The 23479-nt window shown below is 47.4% G+C and overlaps 1 protein-coding gene across 1 annotated transcript; it reads right to left on the bottom strand.

Moving 5' to 3' along the window:
* Positions 1-15046: 15046 nt before the first annotated feature.
* SNX20 (sorting nexin 20) lies at positions 15047-23479 on the bottom strand. Its single transcript, XM_048515971.1, has 4 exons — positions 23371-23479; positions 19481-19650; positions 17789-17952; positions 15047-16207 (listed from the first exon to the last, which is right to left on the bottom strand). The coding sequence occupies exons 2-4, from the start codon at positions 19641-19643 to the stop codon at positions 15539-15541; spliced, it is 996 nt and encodes a 331-aa protein (XP_048371928.1). The 5' UTR covers positions 19644-19650; positions 23371-23479; the 3' UTR covers positions 15047-15538.

Below are 23479 nucleotides of genomic sequence, written 5' to 3'. Positions count from 1 at the left end.
CCTCATGATAGCTGTAGGTTTGCTCTCTGATTACTGCAAATGGGCCTTCGGTGCCCCATCTGGTTGGACTTCCAGTGAACCGTCCCTTCAATGGCTGCAGATGGGTTCTCAGGGGGAGCTAATTGTCAGGATATGGTCTCTATGCTGATCTCTTATTTGAGGTGTCTTGAATAAGACGTAGTGTCTAGATCAGGGGTAGGGAACCTTTAACACTCAAAGAGCCATTTGGACCCGTTTTCCACGGGAAAAGAAAACACTTGGAGCCGCAAATAATTTTTGACATTTAAAATAAAGATAACACTGTATATATTGGGTTTTTTTACCTTTTACTCCGCTCATTCTGAGAAGCGCATGGATGCGCCCCCCCCCCTTCTGCCTGCAGGGCGGGCAAGGATAAAGCCGGTGGCTTGGCCTTGCCGGCCGCCGGGAAAACGCCCGCCCCGTTCCAACGGGGTGGGTGAGAGGGGAAGCCTGCAGCGCGGCTCAGCCGGCCGCGGGCAGTTGATGCGCCTGCCCTGCTGCCTGCAGGGCGGGCAAGGATGGGGCCGGCGGCTCAGCTCGTGGAGCCACAGTGCAAGGTCAGAAGAGCCGCATGCGGCTCTCGAGCCGCAGGTTCCCTACCCCTGGTCTAGATTGGTTTCTTATTCGAGATGGTCTTTTATTCAAGGATCTGTCAGCAGATTGGAGGTGTCCAGTTTCCAGATGAAATACATTAAGTGTTAAGGAAGAAATAGCAATTTGGCAAGAGTCTAGTATTAAGGACCTCAAGGTGGGTTCTGAGTTGTCCTGGAATTACAGCTGATCTCCAGGCTACAGACTAAATACCTCAGGGGTTCATATACCCCAGGCACGGAACCATGGCCATAATAGGGTCTATCATTTGAGACTAGCAGTTTCAAAGGAAAGTACTGTGAGGGATCCAGCAGGTTCGCTGCGGTCTTCTGAGGAGTCGCTTACTACCTTACTTGTGTGCGCTAAGAGGCTACTAATTGGTGATTTTGCTGCGTGATTTTTGCCTTAATTACGCCCCTCCTCTCAGCAGTAGTGCGCAGAACTTGAAGCAGTCTAGCAGGAGGTATCGGACAAGCGTGCGCGGCAGCCTGCTCATGCGTGCTTAAGCTTCCCGCCCAAGGACATGAAAGCAGCCAAGGCCCCCAAACAGCCCCACCCAGCAATGCCCCACCCCCAGAATGCCCCGCCCAACCCCATTGGCGCTACGCCACTGTTTGAATCCCACCACCATGGGAACCTGTTACTAAAATTTTTGGATCCCACCACTGGGATAGACCCTATGGCCATGGTTCCCAGCCTATGGTATGAGTACCCCCAGAGGTACGTACCAGAGTGTTTATATGTTTTTAATATTGTAATGGCCTATGGATTCACAATAAAGTCTTTACTGCACTGTACTGCTTGAGGTTCCTTTCACTATAAAACAATAAAAGAAGCATTTAACACTCAAAAATACCCAGCAGAGACAAAACCAAATTGGTAGTAGAAAACCGACATAAAACCTGGGAAAGAATGCAAAACAATCTTCTAAACCTCTCCAAAGAGACCTTGGGCCAGTTACAGATCTCTCAGAACTCTCTCAGCCGTGTGGAAGTCAGTTTCAGCGTGTCAATATGAGGAGTGCCATTTAAACTATTTTTTTCTGTCTTGGCTTTCTTCAGACTTCCCTGCCTTTTTCTCTCTTGCTCCTGAGGTGAGAACGAAGTTGGAGAACATTTCTTGAAGGTTTTGCTCCTCTTCTGCTCCTTCCTCCCCTCCTCGGCTTTCTCTTCCGTTTTTAAAGCGAAGAGGCCCTGTGAGTGTGTCCCCCCCCCCTTTCCCCCATCCCCTTCTCATTTCTATATGGTTTGACTCTCATATATTTTCATAGTACCTGAGGCAGTCACTTTACAGGCTTCCCGCTGTGCAAATCGCCCTTCACAGAGAAAGATCTTCTTGTCAGTGGCTGACAAGAGGTGCCAGCAGCAACTGAGGGGATATTTTTGAGGAAAAAAAAACCCCGCACGGGTTGGCAAATCAGCGGGTATCTGGTGTGCAGTTCTGGACCCACCCCTAGAATTAGTTCCTATCTGGTATCAAAGGAGTTCTTTTTTTAAAAAAATCACAAAAAAAGAGCAATGGGCCTCAAGGCATTATTTCAGGTTAAAAGACATGCCTACAGTGTTGGGCTTCATCTATAAATTGAGTTTTTGCTTTTGGGGGGGGGGAAGTATCAACACCAGCAGTTTGCTCTTTGTCTTCTGACTTTCTTTTGTTTTGCCTCATTTTTTTTAAAAAAAACCTGAGGAATTGTCAAAACAACATTTTGCCCAATGAAAGGAATTATTCTTTGGTGAAGCGTTGGCCTCTCTTTTTCAGAAAGGTTTTAAAGTACAGGTAATAGCTGTGTGTCTGTCAAGCCGTGGATCTGCAACCAATATCAGCCTCAGTGATTTCAATCAAAAGCCTTTATTGACGGACGACAGCATGGCCATACATAGGTGTCAAACTCGTGGCCCTCCAGATGTTATGGACTACAGTTCCCATCTTCCCCTGTCAGCAACATGCTGTAGTCCATAACATCTGGAGGGTCGCAAGTTTCTAAAGACTGACTTTCCAAGCACCCTTTTTATGCCCACCAATATGCCCCTCTTCTTTCCTTCCCTCAAAGATCTCAAAGCAAAGCAATACAGAACAGGAATGCTAGAGCCGTTAGTTCTCAAGGCCATCTGAAGGGCTATCAGGCCAACTGCAGTACTGTGGTCAGAAGCCCTGCTCATGGCCTGAGTTCGACCCCAACAGATGTCGGTTTCATATTGCCAACTCAAGGTTGACTCAGCTTTCCATCCATCTGAGCAGTGGTGGGATCCAAAATTTTTAGTAACAGGTTCCCATGGTGGTGGGATTCAAACTGTGGCGTAGTGCCAGTGGGGCTGGGCAGGGCATGACAAGGGCGTGGCCGGGCATTCCGGGGGTGGGGCATTCCTGGGCAGGGCTGTGTCAAGGACGCAGCCACTGTGCCGGTCCTTGGGTGGGAAACGAATGCATGCAGGCGCAGGCTGCCACGCACGCCGGTGCACCTCCTGCTAGACTGCTTCAAGTTCTGCGCGCTACTGCTGAGAGGAGGGGCGTAACTAAGGCAAAAATCACGTGGCAAAATCACCAATTAGTAACCCCCTCTCGGCACACACAAATAGTTAGTAACCTACTCTCGGGAACCTGTGAGAACCTGCTGGATCCCACCTCTGCATCTGAGGTTAGTAAAATGAGTACCCAGCTTGCCGGGGGTAAACCATAGATGAATGGGGAAAGCAATGGCAAAACACCCCATAAACAACATCTACCTAGTAAATGTCACGATGTGACGCCACCCCATGTGTCAGTAATGACCTGGTGCTGGCACAGGGGACTACCTTTCCCTTCAATGTAGACCATTTCTGCCATGTTAAAGGTGGCTTGCACGAATCAAGGCAGGGTATGGTGTTAAAAAAAAGGATCCCTGACCTTTTTGGAGTTTTGGCACTCCATAGGTTGTTACATTTTTTGTGACGCCTGCCCCTCCTAAGCAGAGCAAATGAATCTGAAGTCTATGTGTAGCATGACACGTAATAAAACTGTTAAAAATAGCAACCACTTTTAATTCAATTAGGAACAAACACAATCATGCCGCATAGCCTTTGAAAGGACGTGTGCCAGCTTCTATTTCTGGAATGGAACACTTTGGCCTTCTGCTCCCCACCCCTCAACATCTTCCTGGGCTCCCCAGAATTCGTCTCCTGAGCTTCGGTGGCCGACGGCGAGGATTTTTTTATATCCAAGACAATGCATCCGAAACGTCAAAAAGCACCCGGAGAAAACGAAAATTTGTGGTATATGTATACGAAAATGGAAATGTGTTAAAGTTAAATTTGGTTTGAGAGTTCCGAGACACCCCTTGACAGAATTAGTGAGGTTTTTTGAGTCTTGCAAAACCTGGTCTGAGAGTCACTGTTGTGATGGCACATGATGCATTGATTGTTGCTGGAGTCCTGAGAAAGCTGTTGCTGGTCAGAGCAGACACTGTGGGACTAGATGCAGAGGTGGGATCCAGCAGGTTCTCACAGGTTCCCGAGAGTAGGTTTGTGTGTGCCGAGAAGGGGTGACTAATTGGTGATTTTGCCACGTGATTTTTGCCTTAGTTACGCCCTCCTCTCAGCAGTAGCACGCAGAACTTGAAACAGTCTAGCAGGAGGTGCACCGGCGTGAGTGGCAATTGCTCATGCGCCTGCAGTGCATCTTCGCTTCCGCCTAAGCGATTCCATGCAGCGGCTGGGTCCTTGCCACAGCCCCGCCCAGGAATGCCCCACCCCCGGAATGCCCGGCCACGCCCCCGTCGTGCCCCGCCCAGCCCCATTGGCGTTACGCCACAGTTTGAATCCCACCACCCTGGGAACCTGTTACTAAAATGTTTGGATCCCACCACTGACTAGATGGAAACATGGCCAGAGGCTGAAAAGTCCCTTCACATGTTCTACTATAGGCACACACACACAAGCCTTTGTTGGCATACAAAACAGGACAATATTTTAAAGCAAAACAAGTTTAAGAAATACAGTTAAAATTACTAATTTCCAGTATAAAATTTGCAACAGTTTCACAAAAGAACACATCAGAGCTGTTCTGGAGATTGGGTATCTTATAACACTCTTGCCACTGAGAACATTGCAAGAAAATGGAATTCATGTATTTCATGCGTATCTTATTGTATTTAGGGCATACAAACAGAGAATGGTCAAGTGTTTCAACCGTAATCAGATCACATGAACAAACTCTTTTGGAACGTTGCATATTCTTGAATCTTCCCTCCAGCAAAGCTCTACTATAGGCTGTTTTAACCAAGGAGTGTCCAACTGTAAACTTAAACCATAGAGTTTCATGTGAATCCTAGAGTGTCAAGCCAACGTGATGATATCGTTTCCAGTTTATGCCAGATGTGTTGTTGGGGCGTTGGTGTGAGATAGATCTGGTACATTCCTACCCCCTTCAATCCCCCACCGGATGCCAATGCTGGTAACCCAAGTTGGCAGGCACTAGCTGATAGCAGCCTGCCCCTCCAAACTGGGTAATATTTTGGCCCCACTGTATTTTCTTTAAAAAATAGTAGGAAGTTGGCCAGGGAAAGAAAGTGGCACGTCTATACTGCAAGTTCAAATCAATTTACCAGCATGGTGTAGTGGTTAAGAGCAGGTGGATTCTAATCTGGAGAACCGGGTTTGATTCCCTGCTCCTCCACCTGAGTGACAGAGGCTTATCTGGTGAACCAGATGTGTTTCCGCACTCCTACATTCCTGCTGGGTGACCTTGGGCTAGTCACAGTTCTTTGGAACTCTCTCATCCCCACCTGCCTCATAAAGTGTCTGTTGTGGGGAGAGGAAAGGAACGGAGCTTGTAAGCCACCTTGAGCCTCCTTATAGGAGAGAAAAGTGGGGTATAAATCCAAACTACTTCTTCTTAACTGTCCCCACAGCTCCTAAGAACCATAACTTGATAAGAATCAATAAGAGACACACACACCCAGCTTATTCCTTTGTTGGTGGTATTTGAATACAACCACAAAGACACAGGCAAGCAGCAATTTCAGGCCATGATTTTAAAAATGCCAATTTGCACAGGTCTCTGTGAAAGAAGCAAGGACTTTATTGCTTTCCGATGGGTGTTGGTATACTCAGATTTTCCCAAACTAGCTGGAAAATGGAGGCACTGAATTGGTGTGAAGTTTCTCCCCCCCTCCCACGCATCTGTTCCCAATCCTTAATAATTTGCCCTCCTCTGTGCGTATAATAGGGTTCCTTATTTTTAAAAAATCCCCCAAAGACTCTGTGCTTTGTATAATAAGCTTAAAGTGTCTAATGGCTTTCTTACTCCAAATTGCTTCAAGTTCCTCCACTTAATGCACCATATGTGAGGTATTAATTTTCCCCAAGGAATTTATGTTTAATATATCCCTTTAAAGGGCATCCTGCAAAATTATTGAAATTTTTCTCTCTCTACACACTTGCTGCCCCCCCCCCCCCCAGTTTAATTTGGTCCAGCCAGTCATGGAGAGCCAGTGTGGTGTAGTGGTTAAGAGCAGGTGGATTCGAATCTGGAGAACCGGGTTTGATTCCCCACTCCTCCACCTGAGTGGCAGAGGCTTATTTGGTGAACCAGACGTGTTTTTGCACTCCTACATTCCTGCTGGGTGACCTTTGGCTAATCACAGTTCTTTGGAATTCTCTCAGCCCCACCTACCTCACAAGGTGTCTATTGTGGGGAGAGGAAGGGAAAAGAGTTTGTAAGCTACCTTGAGTTTCCTTATAGGAGAGAAAGGTGGGGTATAAATCCAAACTCTTCTTCTTTTTCTTGAAATGGAGTTTCATGAATTAGTTAAGGTGGTGGTGGGGGGGGGGCAGTCTTGTCATCTCTGGATCTAATAATTTTAGATTTCAAAAATACAAGATCTGTGGGATTCTTATCCTGTGGTGGAGGGGTGGAGGACTCTGGAAGGAACAGAATGGAATTTGGGATACCGTGGTTGGGGCCTGGGGAAATCTGGGCTGTCCTTAGGGTTCCCAGCTCTAAGTTGGAAAATACCTGGAGATTCGGGGGTGGAAACTAAGGATGGGTGGATTTAGTAGAAGAAAAAGAGTTTGGATTTGTACTCCATCTTTCTCTCCTGTAAGGAGACTCAAGGTGGCTTACAAGCTCCTTTCCCTTCCTCTCCCCACAACAAGATATTGATATTTATTTCATATGTTTGACGTTTGTTGCCTACTATATGATATTGTATTGCTGTTGCAGCTGTTGTTCACCTCCCTGAGCCCTTCGGGGGAGGGCGGTATACAAATCTAATAAACCAAACCAAACAGTCACCTTGAGTGGTAGGTGGGGCTGAGTTAGTTCAGCGAGAGCTGTGACTAGCCCAAGGTCACCCAGCAGGAATGTAGGAGTGCGGAAACACATCTGGTTCACTAGATAAGCCTCTGTCACTCAGGTGGAGGAGTGGGGAAACAAACCTGGTTTTCCACATTAGAGTGCACCTGCTCTTAACCACTATACCACGCTGGGGAGGGGAGGGACTTTATTAAAGTATAATTTCATAGACCCCTCCTTCCAAAGCATCCATTTCCTCTGGGTGAACTGGTCACTGTTGCCTAGAGTTCAGTTGCAATCACAGGAGATCTCCAGCCACCCCCTGGAGGCTGGCAAGTCTAGTTGTTGTGGGTGGTACCCAGTGGAATTTCAGTTGTCATGAGTGGAACTTGACGGAACCTGGTGTCTCATGGGTGCAGCCTGGTAGAATCTGGGATGTCATGGGCGGAGTCTAACAGACTAATTTATACACCCTTCTTGAATGTCAATACTGGCTGTCAAAATATTTTTTTTTTTACTGGTTGTAGGATGCAAATCCAGTTGTTAATCCAGTTGACGACTTTAATAATTGGGGAAATGGATATTGTTAAAAATGCAGAACAAAGGGGACCACAAATAATTTCGGCAAAGATTCTGTTGAGTTCTTTAAAAAAAATAAATCTAGCTGGGGTCTCTTGATTGGAATAATATTTCCTTTTCATTGCTGTCCTGTTTTGTTTCCTTGGCAAAAGCCCCCCCCCCCCCCGCCATACCCTGCTTCCTACTGCCTTTGTACCTAGCATTTTGGCTCCCCCCTCCCCTCCCTTAAAAGGTTTGATGATGCATTGTGATTTTCCCTTTTCTACGGGGGCTTTATGAAGGAAGCTGGAGGCAGTTCTCATTAGTCTCCCTGACATCTTTTATCACTTATCAGAGGAACAAGCAAACGGAGTGCGATTCCTTTGATCATGGCAAAAGTAGAAAGACTATTAAAAAAAACTCTATGAAGATTTGCTAAGTAGAAAGTGGGGAAGACAGTCGGCTGTGTGTTTCAAAGGGAGAAACATGATTTAAAGTTGCCAGATTTGCTTGTATGTATTAAAGAATTGTTAATGATGCTACATTCTCCCCTGTATCTTTCGTTTTCTTCCTTCCTTTTCTTTCTTTTAAACAGGCAAACAAGCTATTGCGGCAGCGAGGGCAGGTGATATCAATGAAACGGGGGGAAAATAGCTTGAAAGATGGGTTGTCTCAAAGGGATTTGTGGATTCGTTGAAAAATGGCTGGAAGAAGAAGGAAAAAAACACAAAAATAGGAGTGCGCGATTGAGCTCTCCTGGGAGAGCAGCGCCAAATGTTGTAAAAGGGTCCTTTTCCTTTGAGAGGAAGCAGGATTTTTGTAGCGGTGAATGGGGTGTTAGCGAAGAGTGTCTGCGGAAATTGGAAACCTTGTCGTTATCCTCCTGTAACGCAGGGCCCTCCACGCTCAAAGAGACCCAGAGAAAAAGGGCCATCTCGAAACTGTATTGTAGCAAGAAGAAAGCATCGTGTCTGGGGAATAGACTATTTTGTCGAGCTGATTCTTCCTCTTGCTCCTTCCGTCCTTGTTGCTGGGGGATCTCGATGCATCACGTGGACAGTGATAAGTTCAGTGGCTGCATTGACTGGCGTTGAGTCATGTGACGATGGTCATTGCCATCAGGGGCACTGGAGGGAGAGATGTCCCAATGTGATTGACAGGGCCCCATCTCTCCGGCAGGCTCTGCTGAACATCAGCTCCTCTGTTAGGGTATGGAGGTGGCTCAACGGCAGACGGTCTGCTTGGCCTGTGGATGGTCCCAGATCCCATCCTGGTCATCTCCAGTTAAAGGGACCAAGCAATAGATGAGGTGAAAGACCTCCCCCCCCACACACACACACACATCTGCCAGGCTGAGTAGACAATACTTGGCGGATCTGTGGTCTGATTCATGTGTAGGGATGTCAAGTCCAGCGTTCCTTTCTGAACATCTGTCAGCCATATGTCTTTGGAAACTCAATGAAGGCCACGGCTGGTGGTTTCTTTGCAACATCTGGCATTCAGGAATTGTCTGCCCATAGAAGCTAACCAGTATTGCTAACGACCTGCTTATGGATCTTATCTGCTGAGAATTTCTCAAAGGGATGCACGTCTCGACTGACCACTGGCTGTTATTCGACTGTGTGCCAACCTTCTTTGGGTATCTCGAGTCTCCTTTGGGTACCTTGAATTTTCAGTCTGCCATGAAACTTTGGGTGATTTTGGGTCAGTCTCTCTTGTCCTAACCCAGTGATGGCAAACCTTTTCGAGACCGAGTGCCCAAATTGAAACCCAAAACCCACTTATTTATCGCAAAGTGCTAATGCAGCAATTTAACCTGAATAACCCCCTCGAGCAGGGGCCAGCCTGCTGTAGCCTCCAGCAAGTCCCACATGTATCTTTCTAGCATCTTCTGCCTCGCCCCCCGCCCTGGGCAGCAGCCACCTGGAGCACAGGCACCAGGCCCACCAGCCAAGTCCTCCCTGCTCGCTGAGGTGCACGCACATCAAGTCCAACGGCCCAGGCCAGCCTATATGTGTGTGTGGGGCGATTCCCGCCCACATGACAAACTCTGTGTGCACGTGCTCACAGAGAGGACTCTGAGTGCCACCTCTGGCACCTGTGCCATAGGTTCATCGCCACTGTCCTAACCTAACTCACGGGGTTGTTATGACGATACAATGGAGGGGAGGGAAATGATGTAAGCCAATTGGGTCCCCATTGGAGAGAAAAGTGGGGTACAAATAGACACAAACACAGAGATGCTCTGTCATGTGACCTACTTAGGTTGCCAGGTCCCCCGGGAGCTTCACAGAGGTGGGTTTGGGGGTTGTGAGCTGTGTGCACAACACGATGATGTAACTTCCAGGTTGACGCAGAAGTATGACATCTTGCAGGGGGTGCTCTGGGACTCTCCTCCAAAACTCTACAGTTTCCATAGAAATTGGGGGGAGAGTGCTAGAGTCAACCTGGAAGTGACATCATCGCATGTCAACCTGGAAGTGACATCATCGCACTGGGCATGCTCCCCCTTCTGTTGGACTTCTTCTGCCCACCAACCAGCTGAGGGTCGGCGGGCAGCTGCTTGACTTGGTGGGTGGACTGCCCATCATTCCTAGGCATCTGGCCCTGCCTGAGCCACAGAGCTTCGTACAATTTTGGGGGCTGAATCCCGACACAAATGAACTTCATCTAGTTATCCCGCTGGCCTGTTCTGGATCCGTCCCGCTGATCCATCCCTTTTGACTCTGTCAGTAGGGGTCCCTGGCCAACCTAAGCCGAAACCAGAAAAAGGCAGATTCACTGACTTTCTATTTTCCTTTGCACTGCTGAGAAAAAGGTTGGTATATATTTTTTTCCCCCTCCTCTCCTCCCCTCATTATTTGATAGTTCTTTTAGGAGTTGCGAGTTTTAACTTTGTCTCCTTTTGATCAGGGGGAAACGGCGGAGCAGGAATGGAGGCGCTGCGGTGACTCCGGCTTTGAACTCACCAGGCCTAAAAGCCTGCAAGAATATTTTTTTCTCTTTCAGCTTTCTAGCTGGCTCGTACGGCTTCCTGATAAAGAGAGGTATTTAAACTGTCCTTAAGGACGACTAGAAAAGTAAGCTTTTCCCATTCCAAAACTCACAATGGAATTGATGTTTTCAATGATTTAAGGACATGAAAAATTTAAATGTTAGACTCTGGGAATTATTTATTTCTAACGCTTTTTTTTAAAAAAAGCCCCCTTTGAGATAAAAGTTTTGATTTTTTTCAAAATAAGTGCACCTGGTTTAGGATTCACGCCTGGAAGATACGTGGTTCTAAGTCAATGCCATAGCACCACCTAGTGACACGCCAGACAATATTCAAGGGGAAATGCTTCTTGTTGCTTTTCTGGAACTTTTAATACAGGAAAGTTATACTTTCTCAGAACTGGAGAAGCATTGTGGCTGGGGGAAAGGGCTGGGATCAGAGGTGGGATCCAACCAGTTCTCACCACTTCCCTAGAAGTGGTTACTAATTTTTTCGTAGTGCCGAGAAGGGGTTACTAAAGCAACCTCCCTGCCCAATAGGGACCGGAGGTGCGTGTGTGCGGCGGCACCACTGTTTGAATCCCACCACCATCGGAAACTGTTATTAAAATTTTTGGATCCCACCACTGGCTGGGATCCTGGTGGTTTTTGGTGTTGCTTCTGCTTCAAGTGAATCTCAGGAAGACCGTTCTTTGGGAGGGCTCTGTCAGGATGGTTATAGCAGTTCATCATGAGAGCCAGTTTGGTGTTGTGCTTAAGAGCAAGTGGAGTCTAATCTGGAGAACCGGGTTTTTGTTCCCCACTGCTTCACCTGAGTGGCTGGGGTTTATCTAGTGAACCAGACGTGTTTCTGCACTCCTACACTCCTGCTGGGTGACCTTGGGCTAGTCACAGTTCTTGCTGAACTAACTCAGCCCCACCTACCTCTCAAGGTGTCTGTTGTGGGGAGAGGAAGGGAAAGGAGCATGTTGGCCACCTTCAGTCTCCTTACAGGAGAGAAAGGTGGGGTATGAATCCAAACTCTTTTTCTTCTTCATCATCATCCATGCTTGTATAACCTCAGCTTGTGAGTTCTGTGGGGCAGTACTTGGAATGAGTTTGCAACAACAAATTTAAAAAACAAAACAAAATGGTTTACTTTCTTAACATATAACATCAAACATCAACATTTAACATCACACTTCAAGGTCCTGTTCAGGTTTCATTTCAAGGCCTTCTAGTTAACAGTCTTCTGATATTGCCAAGTCCATTTCTTCCTGCAAGTGGGTTGGCTCCTGAAGACTCCAAGGGCTTGGTGAACAGGATTCAACATGATGAAGGTTTCCAGGAGAACTCTCACCCATTGCAACCACAAGGTGTTAAAGGCTATCAAGGTCCGAGTCTGGTAGCCTTGTCTCCTCCAAACTACATGAGCTCTGCAGCCTCCTGCTGCTTTGAGTCTCCACCCCTTTCTGGGTCAACCCATTCTGAGCATGGGGGTTACACTTGCTTTTCCGCCCCTTTCCCTCTGGGCCCCGATGCCCCCTACCGATTAGTGTCCCACCTGGCCACCAATGGGAAATAGGGGATAGAATTGCCAGATCCAGGTTAGGAAATTGCTGAGGATTTGGGGATGGGGTCTGAGGACAGAGACTTCAATGGGGTGCAATGCTGTGGGATCTATCTTCCAAGGCATCCATTTTCTGCAGGGGAACTGACCACTGTAGTCTGGAGATGAGCTTAATTCTGGAGGATCCCCAGGTCCCGCCTGAAGGCTGGCATCCGTCCTGCCCAAAGGGAGAGGGTGCAGCTGTAGCCACTCTGTTTCTCTACCTACTTTAAATGAGGGACAGACAAAGCAGCAGTGACAACATATAACCCTTCCGCACATGCAGAATAATGCACTTTCAATCCACTTTCAATGCACTTTGCAGCTGGATTCTACTGTGTGATATAGCAAAATCCACTTGCAAACAATTGTGAAAGTGGATTGAAAGTGCATTATTCTGCAGGTGCGGAAGGGGCCATAGCAGAATCAGCTGGGCCACTGTACTCCAGGAGTTAACAGCAGGCCCTGCTCTGGGCTCTCAGGTTCTACATGTGCTCTACAAGGCCCATTCCTGACACACTTCAGCGTAGTGTATTGGCTTCTACAAAATTACCAATGTGCTGGCGGTCCATGGGACAGCCAGCCGTGTGAAGGGGCCAGGGCAGGTTCATGTAACCTGCCTTTCCCCCGCTTTAATTTGTCTGTGTGGAAAGGGCCAAAGTGGCTTACGATGGCCTTCCCCTCCCCACAACACCTTGTGAGGTAGGGGAGACTGAGAGAGTTCAGAGAGAACTGTGACTGGCTCAAGGCCATGCAGCAGGCTTCATGTGGAGGAGTAGAAGAAGAAGAAGAAGAGTTTGGATTTATATCCCCCCTTTCTCTCCTGTAGGAGACTCAAAGGGGCTCACAATCTCCTTGTCCTTCCCCCCTTACAACAAACACCCTGTGAGATGGGTGGGGCTGAGAGAGCTCCGCAAAGCTGTGACTAGCCCAAGGTAACCCAGCTGGCGTGTGTGGGAGTGCACAGGCTAATCTGAATTCCCCAGATAAGCCTCCACAACACAAGCGGCAGAGCTGGGAATCAAACCCGGTTCCTCCAGATCAGAGTGCACCTGCTCTTAGCCACTGCTCTTAGCCACTACGCCACTGCTGCTCCCTAGGGAATCAAACTGGGTTCACCCGATTAGAGTCCACCGCTTTTAGCCACTCTGCCATGCCCTTATTAAGATACAGAAGAATGGAATAATTATCCTCTGTTGTTGGCATAGTCAACAACACACCCAGACCGTGAGGCTGAAGTAGAAAGATCACAGCATTCCCTGTAAACAAGATGCTGTGCGGGGAACAGCTTCCTTTCCTGCATATTTCAGAAAGAACCACGCAACCTAAGGGACCCCTTCAATTATTTTCAAGAGTGGTGTAGGAGCTATTATCTCCTTAATGGCCCAAATGAAGTATTAATTGATATGGAAATAGGCCCCAACTCAGTAGTTTGTAGTGCAAATCCCTGCGGCAGTTTAAACCAATCTGCCCAGATTGTATTTAAATTCATGGTAGGGGTGGGGTGGGGGGTTACGAGCTGTCTGAGGTTTGTAAGGCGAGCTAGGCCGATGTTTGCTGTCTCCTCTTTCAGCCAAGATGAAACCGCTCCAGTTGCATGTCTTGACTGATGCTCCAGTTGTACGTCTTGATTGACGCGCATTGTAGGTTTGTCAAGTGAGAGTCATCCTATTGAGGCGCTAAAATCTGTCATGCAACAGAATGCAGAAAGCATAAAGACCTTTCCCCCCACCCCGCTGACAAGTTACAGTTGACCTGTGGCACCCCTGTGAGGTTTTTGAGGCAAGAGGCGTTCAGAGATGACTTGCCATTTGCCATTGCTTGCCTCTTCCTCCCGACCCTGGGCTTTCTTAGTGGCCTCCCATCCAACTACTAACCAGGGCAGACCCTGCTCAGCTTTGGAGATCTGACAAGATCAGTTCCCCTCGAGAAAATGGCTGCTTTGGAGGGTGGACTGTATGGCATTATACCCCGCTGAATTGCCTCCCCTCCCTTAACCCCATCATCCCTGGCTCCATCCCCCAAAACTCTGGGATTTCCCCAACCCAGAAGAGGCAATCTACTGTAGATTGTTTTGAAAGGGGTTTAGTCAGATTCATGGAAAATGAATTCAACAGTGGTGGTCAACTGTAATGACTTCATTTTCAGAGGCAACCAGAGGCATAGCTCCAAGGCGGCGGGGGGATGCTCGATGCACTGGGCGTGCACCCCTGCGGGGGCGGGGGAGTGGCAGGGCATTCCGGGGTGGGGCAAACATTGGCATGGCAGGGGCGGAGGATGCACTAGTGCCCTGGGTGCTTTCCACCAGTGGTGGGATCCAAAAATTTTAGCAATAGGTTCCCATGGTGGTGGGATTCAAACTGTGGCGTGGCGCCAATAGGACTGGGCAGGGCACAACAGGGGCGTGGCCGGGCATTCCAGGGGCGGGGCATTCCTGGGCGGGGCTGTGGCAAGGATGCAGCCGCTGCACTGGTCCTTGGGTGGGAAACGAATGCATGCAGGAGCAGGCTGCCACGCACGCCGGTGCACCTCCTGCTAGACTGCTTCAAGTTCTGCGCGCTACTGCTGAGAGGAGGGGTGTAACTAAAGCAAAAATCACGTGGCAAAATCACCAATTAGTAACCCCCTCTTGGCACACACAAATAATTAGTAACCTACTCTCGGGAACCTGTGAGAACCTGATGGATCCCACCTCCGCTTTCCCCCCTTGCTCTGTCCCTGGAGGCAACATACCTGTAAATACCAGTTGCTAGTGGGTTATGGGGAGAGGCAACAGCGGGGTCGAGCATTGGTTTCTGTGCCTTGCTTGTGGGCTTTTGAGGATATCTGGCTGTGGGAAACAGGAGGCTGGACTAGATGTGCCTTTGGGTGGATCCAGCAAGGTTCTTTCTACATTCTTGAAATATTTCATAGTCCTTCCAGGTTAGGGAGAGGCCACGGGCTACCTTGGAGGATTGCATTGTTGCGTCTTAAGAATGTACTGTAGACCAGAAGATTTTTTATTTTGTATTTATTTCTGGGCTTATATCCTGCCCTATCCCCGAAGGGCTCTGGCTACAACGTAATTAAACATTACACAAACATTAAAATATAATCCAAATTGAAAATTAACCCATTAACAATTTAAATAATGTAAAATTTTAAAAATAATGCTGTGATGGTGGTAATTTAATAAAATGAATTCATCCTTCCCACCTTCCACCTTTCCCTCCTCACCTTCCCCCAGATACCGAAAAGATGTTATATTGCATTCAAATAATCCGACTGCCTAGTTGGAAAAGACTTGGTGGAACAGCCATGCCTTACAGGCCCTGCGGAACTGACATAATTACCACAGAGCCCTGACATCACCAGGCAATTTGTTCCACCAGGCTAGAGTTAGGGCCGTAAAAGCCCTGGCTCTCGTTGAAGCCAACCAGATATCCCTCGGGCCAGGGATCACTGGATACTGTAACCTGCAACTGCACACCACTAACTGTAGCCCCAGTAGCCCCAGAGAAGACCCCCATTATCCACTCAGTGCACATACTCCTGAACAGCGAGTTCTTTCAGGGTTGCCGCTTTTCTTGGTCCTTTCTTTGCTCTTCTCTCTTCCAGTTTCTCTTGTAAGGATACAAAGTCCTTGCCAAGTTCATATGCCAAAGATATCATTGTTTCCAGCAGAGGCATAAAATACCTGTTGTTGGGATAGTTCTGAAGGCGGTGTAAAGCTTTCTCTCCAAATTCATAGGCGCTTCTGGAATTGTCTAAGTCTTTGTGACAAATGAGTATGGCGCAAAGAGTTGGGACCAGAAGAATGGGTCTGTGCTTGATTAATTTTTCTTGTAGGGGCACAACTTGCAGAAATATTTCCAGAGCTTTGGTGTACTGTCCGCCGCGTAGACAACTGTAACCCTCCTCCATTTCGGGTCCTATTAAGAAATCGATAAATGTACTTGATGTCTGGATACATCCCATGGAATAGAGAAGCCGCAGATAATCCTGAAAAGCTAATTTCCTCTCCATGATAATATCCTCTGTGAAGTTTCCAGTCAGGATCTTTTTGGGAAAGGGAACGTCTTCCATTTCATCATAAAATGCCTTCAAAAGATCTGCGTGCAGCCTTTCAAAATCGGAGTACCGGCGTTCAATTATTGATCTGTTGCTGTCAAAACTGCCAGTTTGGATGATAATGATTTGGTATTTCTAAAGGAGACAAAACAATAGGAGAAAAAGAAAAAGAACAAAAGAAACCGTTTTCAAGCTTGGCACAAGTTAAAGGTGGGCACTATGGTGAACTCATAACGGCTTCTCAGGGTCATGGCCAATCAGATTAGTTTTTTTCTTCATCCTGATGAGAAAGGGATCCAATCAGGATAAGGAATGCTACAAACCAATGAAGGTGCTCTTAGTTTAGGACAGTATTTAGGTATGGACAGTAGTGCGTTTTGCACAGTGGACAAACAGGACTCAAGGATCATGTCCTTTGACAGAGAATCAGCCTCTGCCTTGTGGATCCCTACCACAAAGCTCTTAATTAGGGATCCATCTGACTTCATCTCTCCAGTATATCAACCCCATCAACCTTGTGCAAACGTAACCCCGCCCATTGTCCTAACCATGGTTATGAGACCAGAAGTCCCCAGTGGGCACATTTCCCCTCATCTCTTACATAAGATTTCTCCCTTTCTTTCATTTTAAAAGCTATGCTTACAACACTTTTTTTCTACAAAAGTTAATCTGTAAACTCTGGGTTTGGAGCTAACCATGGTTAGGAGTCAAGAAATGCCCTGTGGGATTGTGCTCCGTCTTCTTCCTTTTCTCTCATGGGTGATTTCCCTCTTTCTTTCATTTTCAGAGCTAACTATACCTAGTGTCATGTATACATTGCAGATGGATCCCTCCCCCCCCAACCCTGGTTAGCTCAAATAATAATTTGCAGACTACAAGCTGAAGCTTTCCACAGCTAATGAACACTGTATGCTAGCCACACTTATCCATCTATTATGTTTTTTTATCTCACCTTTCATTTTTGGAGTTCAGGATGGCATATGAGGTTCCCTCCATTTTAGCAACTCTACGAGGTAGATTAGGTGTATGGAGGGGGACTGACTGGCCCAAAGTCATGGGGATCTTCCTGGATCAATACTCTAAGCATTACCTCACCCTAGCTCAGTGGTGGCGAACCTATGGCACGGGTGCCAGAGGTGGCACTCAGAGCCCTCTCTGTGGGCACGCATACACAGAGTTCATCATGTGATAATAGTGTAATTATTTCAGGGAGATTATTAGCATTAAGCCTAAGACCTGGTTTTGGGGAAGCAGTGTAGGTAACCCTGTTAAGCGCTGTTAAACCCCACTGATTTTCATGGGAAGAACTAAAGCACAATCCTTTACCTGGGAGTAAGCTCAGTTGCTGGCAATGGGGCTTGCTTCTGAGTAAACCCTCCTAGGGTCAGGATTCACCCGTTCAAAGTGTTGCGCAGTTGCTTCAAAGCAAAGCCACCGACTACCACCAAGCTTACTCCTGAGTAATGCACGCCTCGGAACCAACCGTTTTTTCTAAACTAAAACCTCAGTATTCAGGTAAAATCACCGTGTTGGCACTTTGCGATAAATAAGTGGGTTTTGGGTTGCAATTCGGGCACTCGGTCTCGAAAAGGTTCGCCATCACTGCCCTAGCTCTTGATTAGTTAGGTGATTCTGAAAACAAAATGGAGGCCAAAATTCCATTAAGCCAGAGGCTGAGGTGGTTCAGCACTATTTCACATTCACTCATGAGCTTACCACATACTTAGCGAAGGCCTTCTCTACAATTCTGGCAGACGGGATTTCAAAAAGGACTTTGACGGCTCGGTAGTTGCGTTTCTCATTCCTCCAGTATTCCTGAAGTTCTTTTGTTGTCATGGAGGAATCGGGACTTTGAGAGTTCTTTGGACTTCTGTTACCATCTAAAATGATATACCAACAGTGTGTTTGAGTCCAAACAATAACTCAGGCACCTACTCATCTGTAGTAGCTCGCCAGGGTATTCTCGTACACTGGTTTAAGCTAAGATGCCAGAAATGGAACCCAGTATTTTATGTATTTGAAGTATGAAACCACTGTTGGACTAGATTGCTCGAAAGCCCCCCTCTCCCAAAAATACAGCATCAGGTGCAAGGTGAAATATTCTCTTTCTTTTTTCTGCCATGGGAGAGCTGCATGCCAAATCCTAACTATCCTGAGAATGAGGGCCATTTCACACATCACAAAGTTTACATGCTGCACAAGTGTGTTCTCACAGTACCAAGCAGTTCTGGCAACAATTCCTACGCATGTGTGAATCTGACTTAGACTGTGCCCAGTGTGCAAAGAGAAAGGACTTTTGCTACCTGTGGCCTGAAACATACTGACAGCCAGTGGTGGGATTCAAATAATTTAACAACCAGTTTCGGTGGTGGGATTCAAATAATTTAACAACTGGTTGTTTACAAGCATCATTTTAACAACCGGTTCTGCCAAAGTGGTGTGAACCTGCTGAATCCCATCACTGCTGACAGTTGCTTGTATGTTTTCCATAAGGTGACCAGATGGTCACCTTCGCAAACCGGGGCAGGCGAATGGGCGGCCGCGCGTGCACATGCGTGCGCAGCCGGAGGAGCGCACTGCCTTCTGGGGCGCTCCCGTTTCCCGCCCTGTCACATGGCGGGAAACGGCAGCGCCCCAGAAGGCTGTGCGCTCCTGCGGCCGCACGGGAGGCTGCCGCACTGCCTTGCGCCCCAGAAGGCAGTGCGGCAGTCTTCCAAAACCCGGGACATTGGAAAAAACCTGCGGGACGCGGGACAAGTTGTTTCAAGGCGGGACTGTCCCGCCAAAAGCGGGACGTCTGATCAGCCTAGTTTTCCAGAAAGGGCAAATGATCCTAGCACCATTTTATGTTGGAAGATAACACTGGGGGTGGGGGTGGGGGTGGTGGCAGGGCGAATACTGAAGCCCCCTTTTTTGGTGCACCACAGTGCAGATCTGAAGCAGATCATCCAGTAGGCTTCATATGCAGGAGTGGGGAAACAAATCTTGTTCTCTAGATAAGAGTCTGTCGCTCATGTGGAGGAGTGGGGAAACAAACCTCGTTCTCCAGATTAGAGCCCACTACTGTTAGCTACCACATCATGCTGGCTGGATCTAAATAGTAGGTTGGCAGATTATGAATCTTTACTGTGGAGGAGGGAGTTGTTGTTGGCAAATGTATATTTTGGAGGCAGGACTTGAAACTCACTCCCCCCCTCCCCCCATGGTGAGTCTTGTTACTGGACATGTCATCTGTTTTGCTTGGTATTCATGTGAAACCATTTCCTTTAAGTTCCTATTTTCAGCTGCCAAATGGCAGGTCGCTCAGTGCTATTTCAGTTCTGATGATTTCTATTTGAGCGGAATTCAGTTTGGCGTAACTCAGGGCAACCAGCTGCAAAACCAGCCAGGCATATCTCCAAGGCTTACCTGCGAGATTGCGAGTTTCTCTCTGTTCCTGGTTTGGGTGAAAGAAAGTCAGGGCTTCGTATCCATTGTCGTCATCTGAGTCAGTAGCCGCAGCAGAATCGGGCGTGACCCCTGTTGCTTCTTCTTGGTGGCTTTCTTCACGGTAGGAATGACCTCCCTCCATGGCAGAGCTGTCCAAAAAGGAAGAGGGAATCAAAAGCACCTGTTAGGAAACCCAGCTTGGGAATAATGCAATTAAAATCAAGCAGGAAATAATTTCGGTTGATGGAGAAGAAAGGAACTGAACCTAGAAAAATGAGAACTGTAGCCACATGTTTTCAGCAAAGCCTCCACAAATGGGGAAGAAACACACTAGGGACAAAAAAAGAACAGAGATCTACCAAGCCCAGGAGTTTCCAACTGCGAGTTAGGGAATTCCTGGTGATTTGGGGTGGAGCTTGGAGAGGGTGAAGTTTGGCGTGAAGAGGGCATTCAATTGAGAATGTGATGCCATAGACTCTAACCTCTGAAGCTCCCCATCCCCCCCCTGAATGGATTTCTGTATTCTGCAGATATAATGCTGAGAGGTCCAGCCCTCCCCAGGAGGTTGGCAACCTTTACCAGGACATGTAGCAAAAACATGGATCAGTTAAGAAGAAGAAGAGTTTGGATTTATACCCCACCTTTCTCTCCTGTAAGGAGACTCAAGGTGGCTTACAAGCTCCTTTCCCTTCTTCTCCCCACAACAGACACCTTGTGAGGTGGGTGGGGCTGAGGGAGTTCTGAAGAACTGTGACCAGCCCAAGATCACCTAGCACCGTGGTGGCAAACCTATGGCACTCCAGATGTTCATGAACTACAATTCCCATCAGCCCCTGCTAGCATGGCCAATTGGCCATGCTGGCAGGGGCTGATGGGGATTGTAGTTCATGAACATCTGGAGTGCCATAGGTTCGCCACCACTGACCTAGCAGGAATGTAGGAGTGCGGAAACACATCTGGTTCAGCAGATAAGCCTCTGCCACTCAGGTGGAGGAGTGGGGAATCAAACCCAGTTTTCCAGATTAGAATCCACCTGCTCTTAACCACTACACCACGCTGGCCTCCAAGTTTAGTAAATACAACTGGTATAACTGGGTTGGAGTGGGTGTCGGATACCTGGAAAGACTCACCTCCCCGGAACGGAAGGAGGAACTATAACTCCTTGCAGCAAGTAATAACAAGAACGTATCAAACAAAATAAATAATAACGTATTTGTTAGATTTCTAGGCCACTCATTTCCACTGGGATAGACTCGGAGTGCCTTGCAACATTTCCAAACTCAGTATCACAACAATAAGGCCATTCATATAGCTATAAATTTAAAACCAATTTCCAGATTGGTGCCAATCGATAATCGAAACCCCAACAACGGTGGGGAGGGGGGGCAGGGAAGACTGAAGACAGTTAATATGCTATATTGGCAGCTATCAGCCAATCAGGGTAAAAGCCATGGGAAAGCAGTCAGGGCATAGCAAGTTCTGTAAAAAGCGGGAAGATGGTTGTGGCCTAAATTATGATCGGTTTATATATTTGGGTGCTTGGAATATTTTTAGGCTGCTCTTTCCATTAAAGAAATGCTCGAGGCGGCTAAGAAGCTTAGAAACATAAAACAATGTTAATTACGGCAGATTAAAGGGGGCAGGTCAAGTCCTTGAAAGCGGCAGATTAAAAAAGCGTTCAGTGGTGGAAAATAAACATCAAACGTATGCTGGAACAATTCAGTTCCAGTTCAGAGCGATAAAATGTGCTGTGGGGCGTACTATATAAACAGATGAAAATGGAGGTCAGAAGAGAAGACTTGAAAGAACAACAGGAGGGATGAAGAGCCCTGTTTCCCACTTCTGAGATTCCCCGACCAGCTACCGTCTCTGAAAGGCCACAGGGGCCTTTCAATGATTTATTAAAGGGCCACTAATCCCCACTCCTTTCTCATCACGAGGTTTGGACACTGGGCTGAGAGACACCGGCCCCTTCCGCCCATGCAGAATGATGCACTTCCAATCCACTTTCACAATTGTTTGCAAGTGGATTTTGCTATTCCGCACAGTCAAATCCAGCTGCAAAGTGCATCGAAAGAGAATTGAAAGCGCGTTATTCTGCATGTGCAGAAGGGGCCACAGGCAGACAAATGGACAGACACAGAGAACCAAGTCCCTTAGCTTTAAAAGGGGCTTGGACAGATTTATGGAGGAGAAGTCGATCTATGGCTACCAATCTTGATCCTCCTTGATCTGAGATTGCAAATGCCTTAACAGTCCAGGTGCTCGGGAGCAACAGCTGCAGAAGGCCATTGCTTTCACATCCTGCATGTGAGCTCCCAAAGGCACCTGGTGGGCCACTGCGAGTAGCAGAGAGCTGGACTAGATGGACTCTGGTCTGATCCAGCTGGCTTGTTCTCAAAACATTACAAAAGGTTTTGTTAAAAGAGGGTTTTATGAAGAAGATGAGTTTGGATTTATACCCCTCCTTTCTCTCCTGTAAGGAGATTCAAAGGGGCTTACGAACTCCTTTCCCTTCCTCTCCCCACAACAGACACCTTGTGAGGCAGGTGCGGCTGAGAGAGTCCTGAGAGAGCTGTGACCAGCCCAAGGTCAACTGGCAGGAGTGTAGGAGCGGGGAAACAAATCCAGTTCCCCAGATCAGAGTCCACCGCTCACGGGGAGACAACAGGGTGGGTTTTGTCTGCCTTTTCATTTTAACGCTTACCGGGGCTCAGTGAAATGGAAGTTCCGTCAGCTTGTTTTAGTAGACATAAGTAAAAACATTTTAAATTTTTAATGTATGATAGATATTTATACTGTGCTGTATGTTTTGTATTTCTATCATGTTGGAGTCCGCTCTGAGCCTGAGAGGGAGGGGCGGTGACGAAATTTAATAAAATAAAATTGAATAAATATGGGACGGCACTGAGGTCCCTGGACTCCATTCCCAAATCTCTGAGAGTTTCCCCAACCTGGGTCTGGCAACCCTATCCCGCTCCATCCCTCACTGGTGGCTAGCAGAGACTTGGAAACCCCAGTATGGATTGGAGGCTGGGTGTCCCAGATCTTAGTCCAACACACTAACCAGTATACGACACTGAGACCCCTTCCACACATGCAGAATAATGCACGTTCATGTCATTTTCACAATTGTTTGAAAGTGGGTTTTGCTGTTCCACACAATAACATCCAGCTTCAAAGCGCATTGAAAGTGGTTTGAAAGTGCATTATTCTGCATGTGCGGAAGGGGCCTGAGTAGAACAGAGCAAACGTCCATCTGCTATTTCTAAGTTCCCGTAAGAAACGATGAATGTGTGTGGGGAGGGAGGGAGCAGAAACGTAGCCCTAACTTTGTCCTGCTGCACCTTTGACTTATCTTATGAACAAAGCCTTCACACACACGAAAGGGATCAGTAGAGGCATTATCTCTGTGACCAGGAAGCCTTGCAAATGCGTGATAATAACCCTTGCCTTGATAATCCGTGCCCTTTGTACCCATTTCGGCCAGGTCAGCTCCAACTCCTCCAGTGTATTGCCACCCTTCCCTCGCCTAACGTGAATGCTGAAATCCTGCAGTGAAAACGGTGTGGAACATATTATGGAAAAGCCCCCTACCCCAAACACACGTAAATATGTACTGCTTTCCTACCCCGCTGCCTGTTTCCAGATATAACTAGCCAGATGCTTTTGGGAAACCTACAACCAGGCCATGAAAGGAACGTCTGCACCAACCTATTTGCTGTATTCTGAGGAACTCTTTGCAATATACAAGCCGTCGCTAAGCGCACACACCTCTCCGTTGTCATTTTTTCTTGGCCAGATCTAGCCCACAAAACCCATTGAATTGCCTATTTAATAATCTATAAAGCGACAAAGGAAACACTGACCTGTCGAGTTGAGCAAAATGGCAACGCTGCTTAGAAAGTCCCTAGAATTTGCCGATAGCGTTGCTTCAGGTTCCTCTGCACATTCTGAAAACAGGAGCTTTCGCTTTGC

This window comes from Sphaerodactylus townsendi, linkage group LG14, assembly GCF_021028975.2.
Source record: "Sphaerodactylus townsendi isolate TG3544 linkage group LG14, MPM_Stown_v2.3, whole genome shotgun sequence".
Lineage (NCBI taxonomy): Eukaryota > Metazoa > Chordata > Lepidosauria > Squamata > Sphaerodactylidae > Sphaerodactylus > Sphaerodactylus townsendi.
This window is presented reverse-complemented; position numbering and strand designations above follow the sequence as displayed.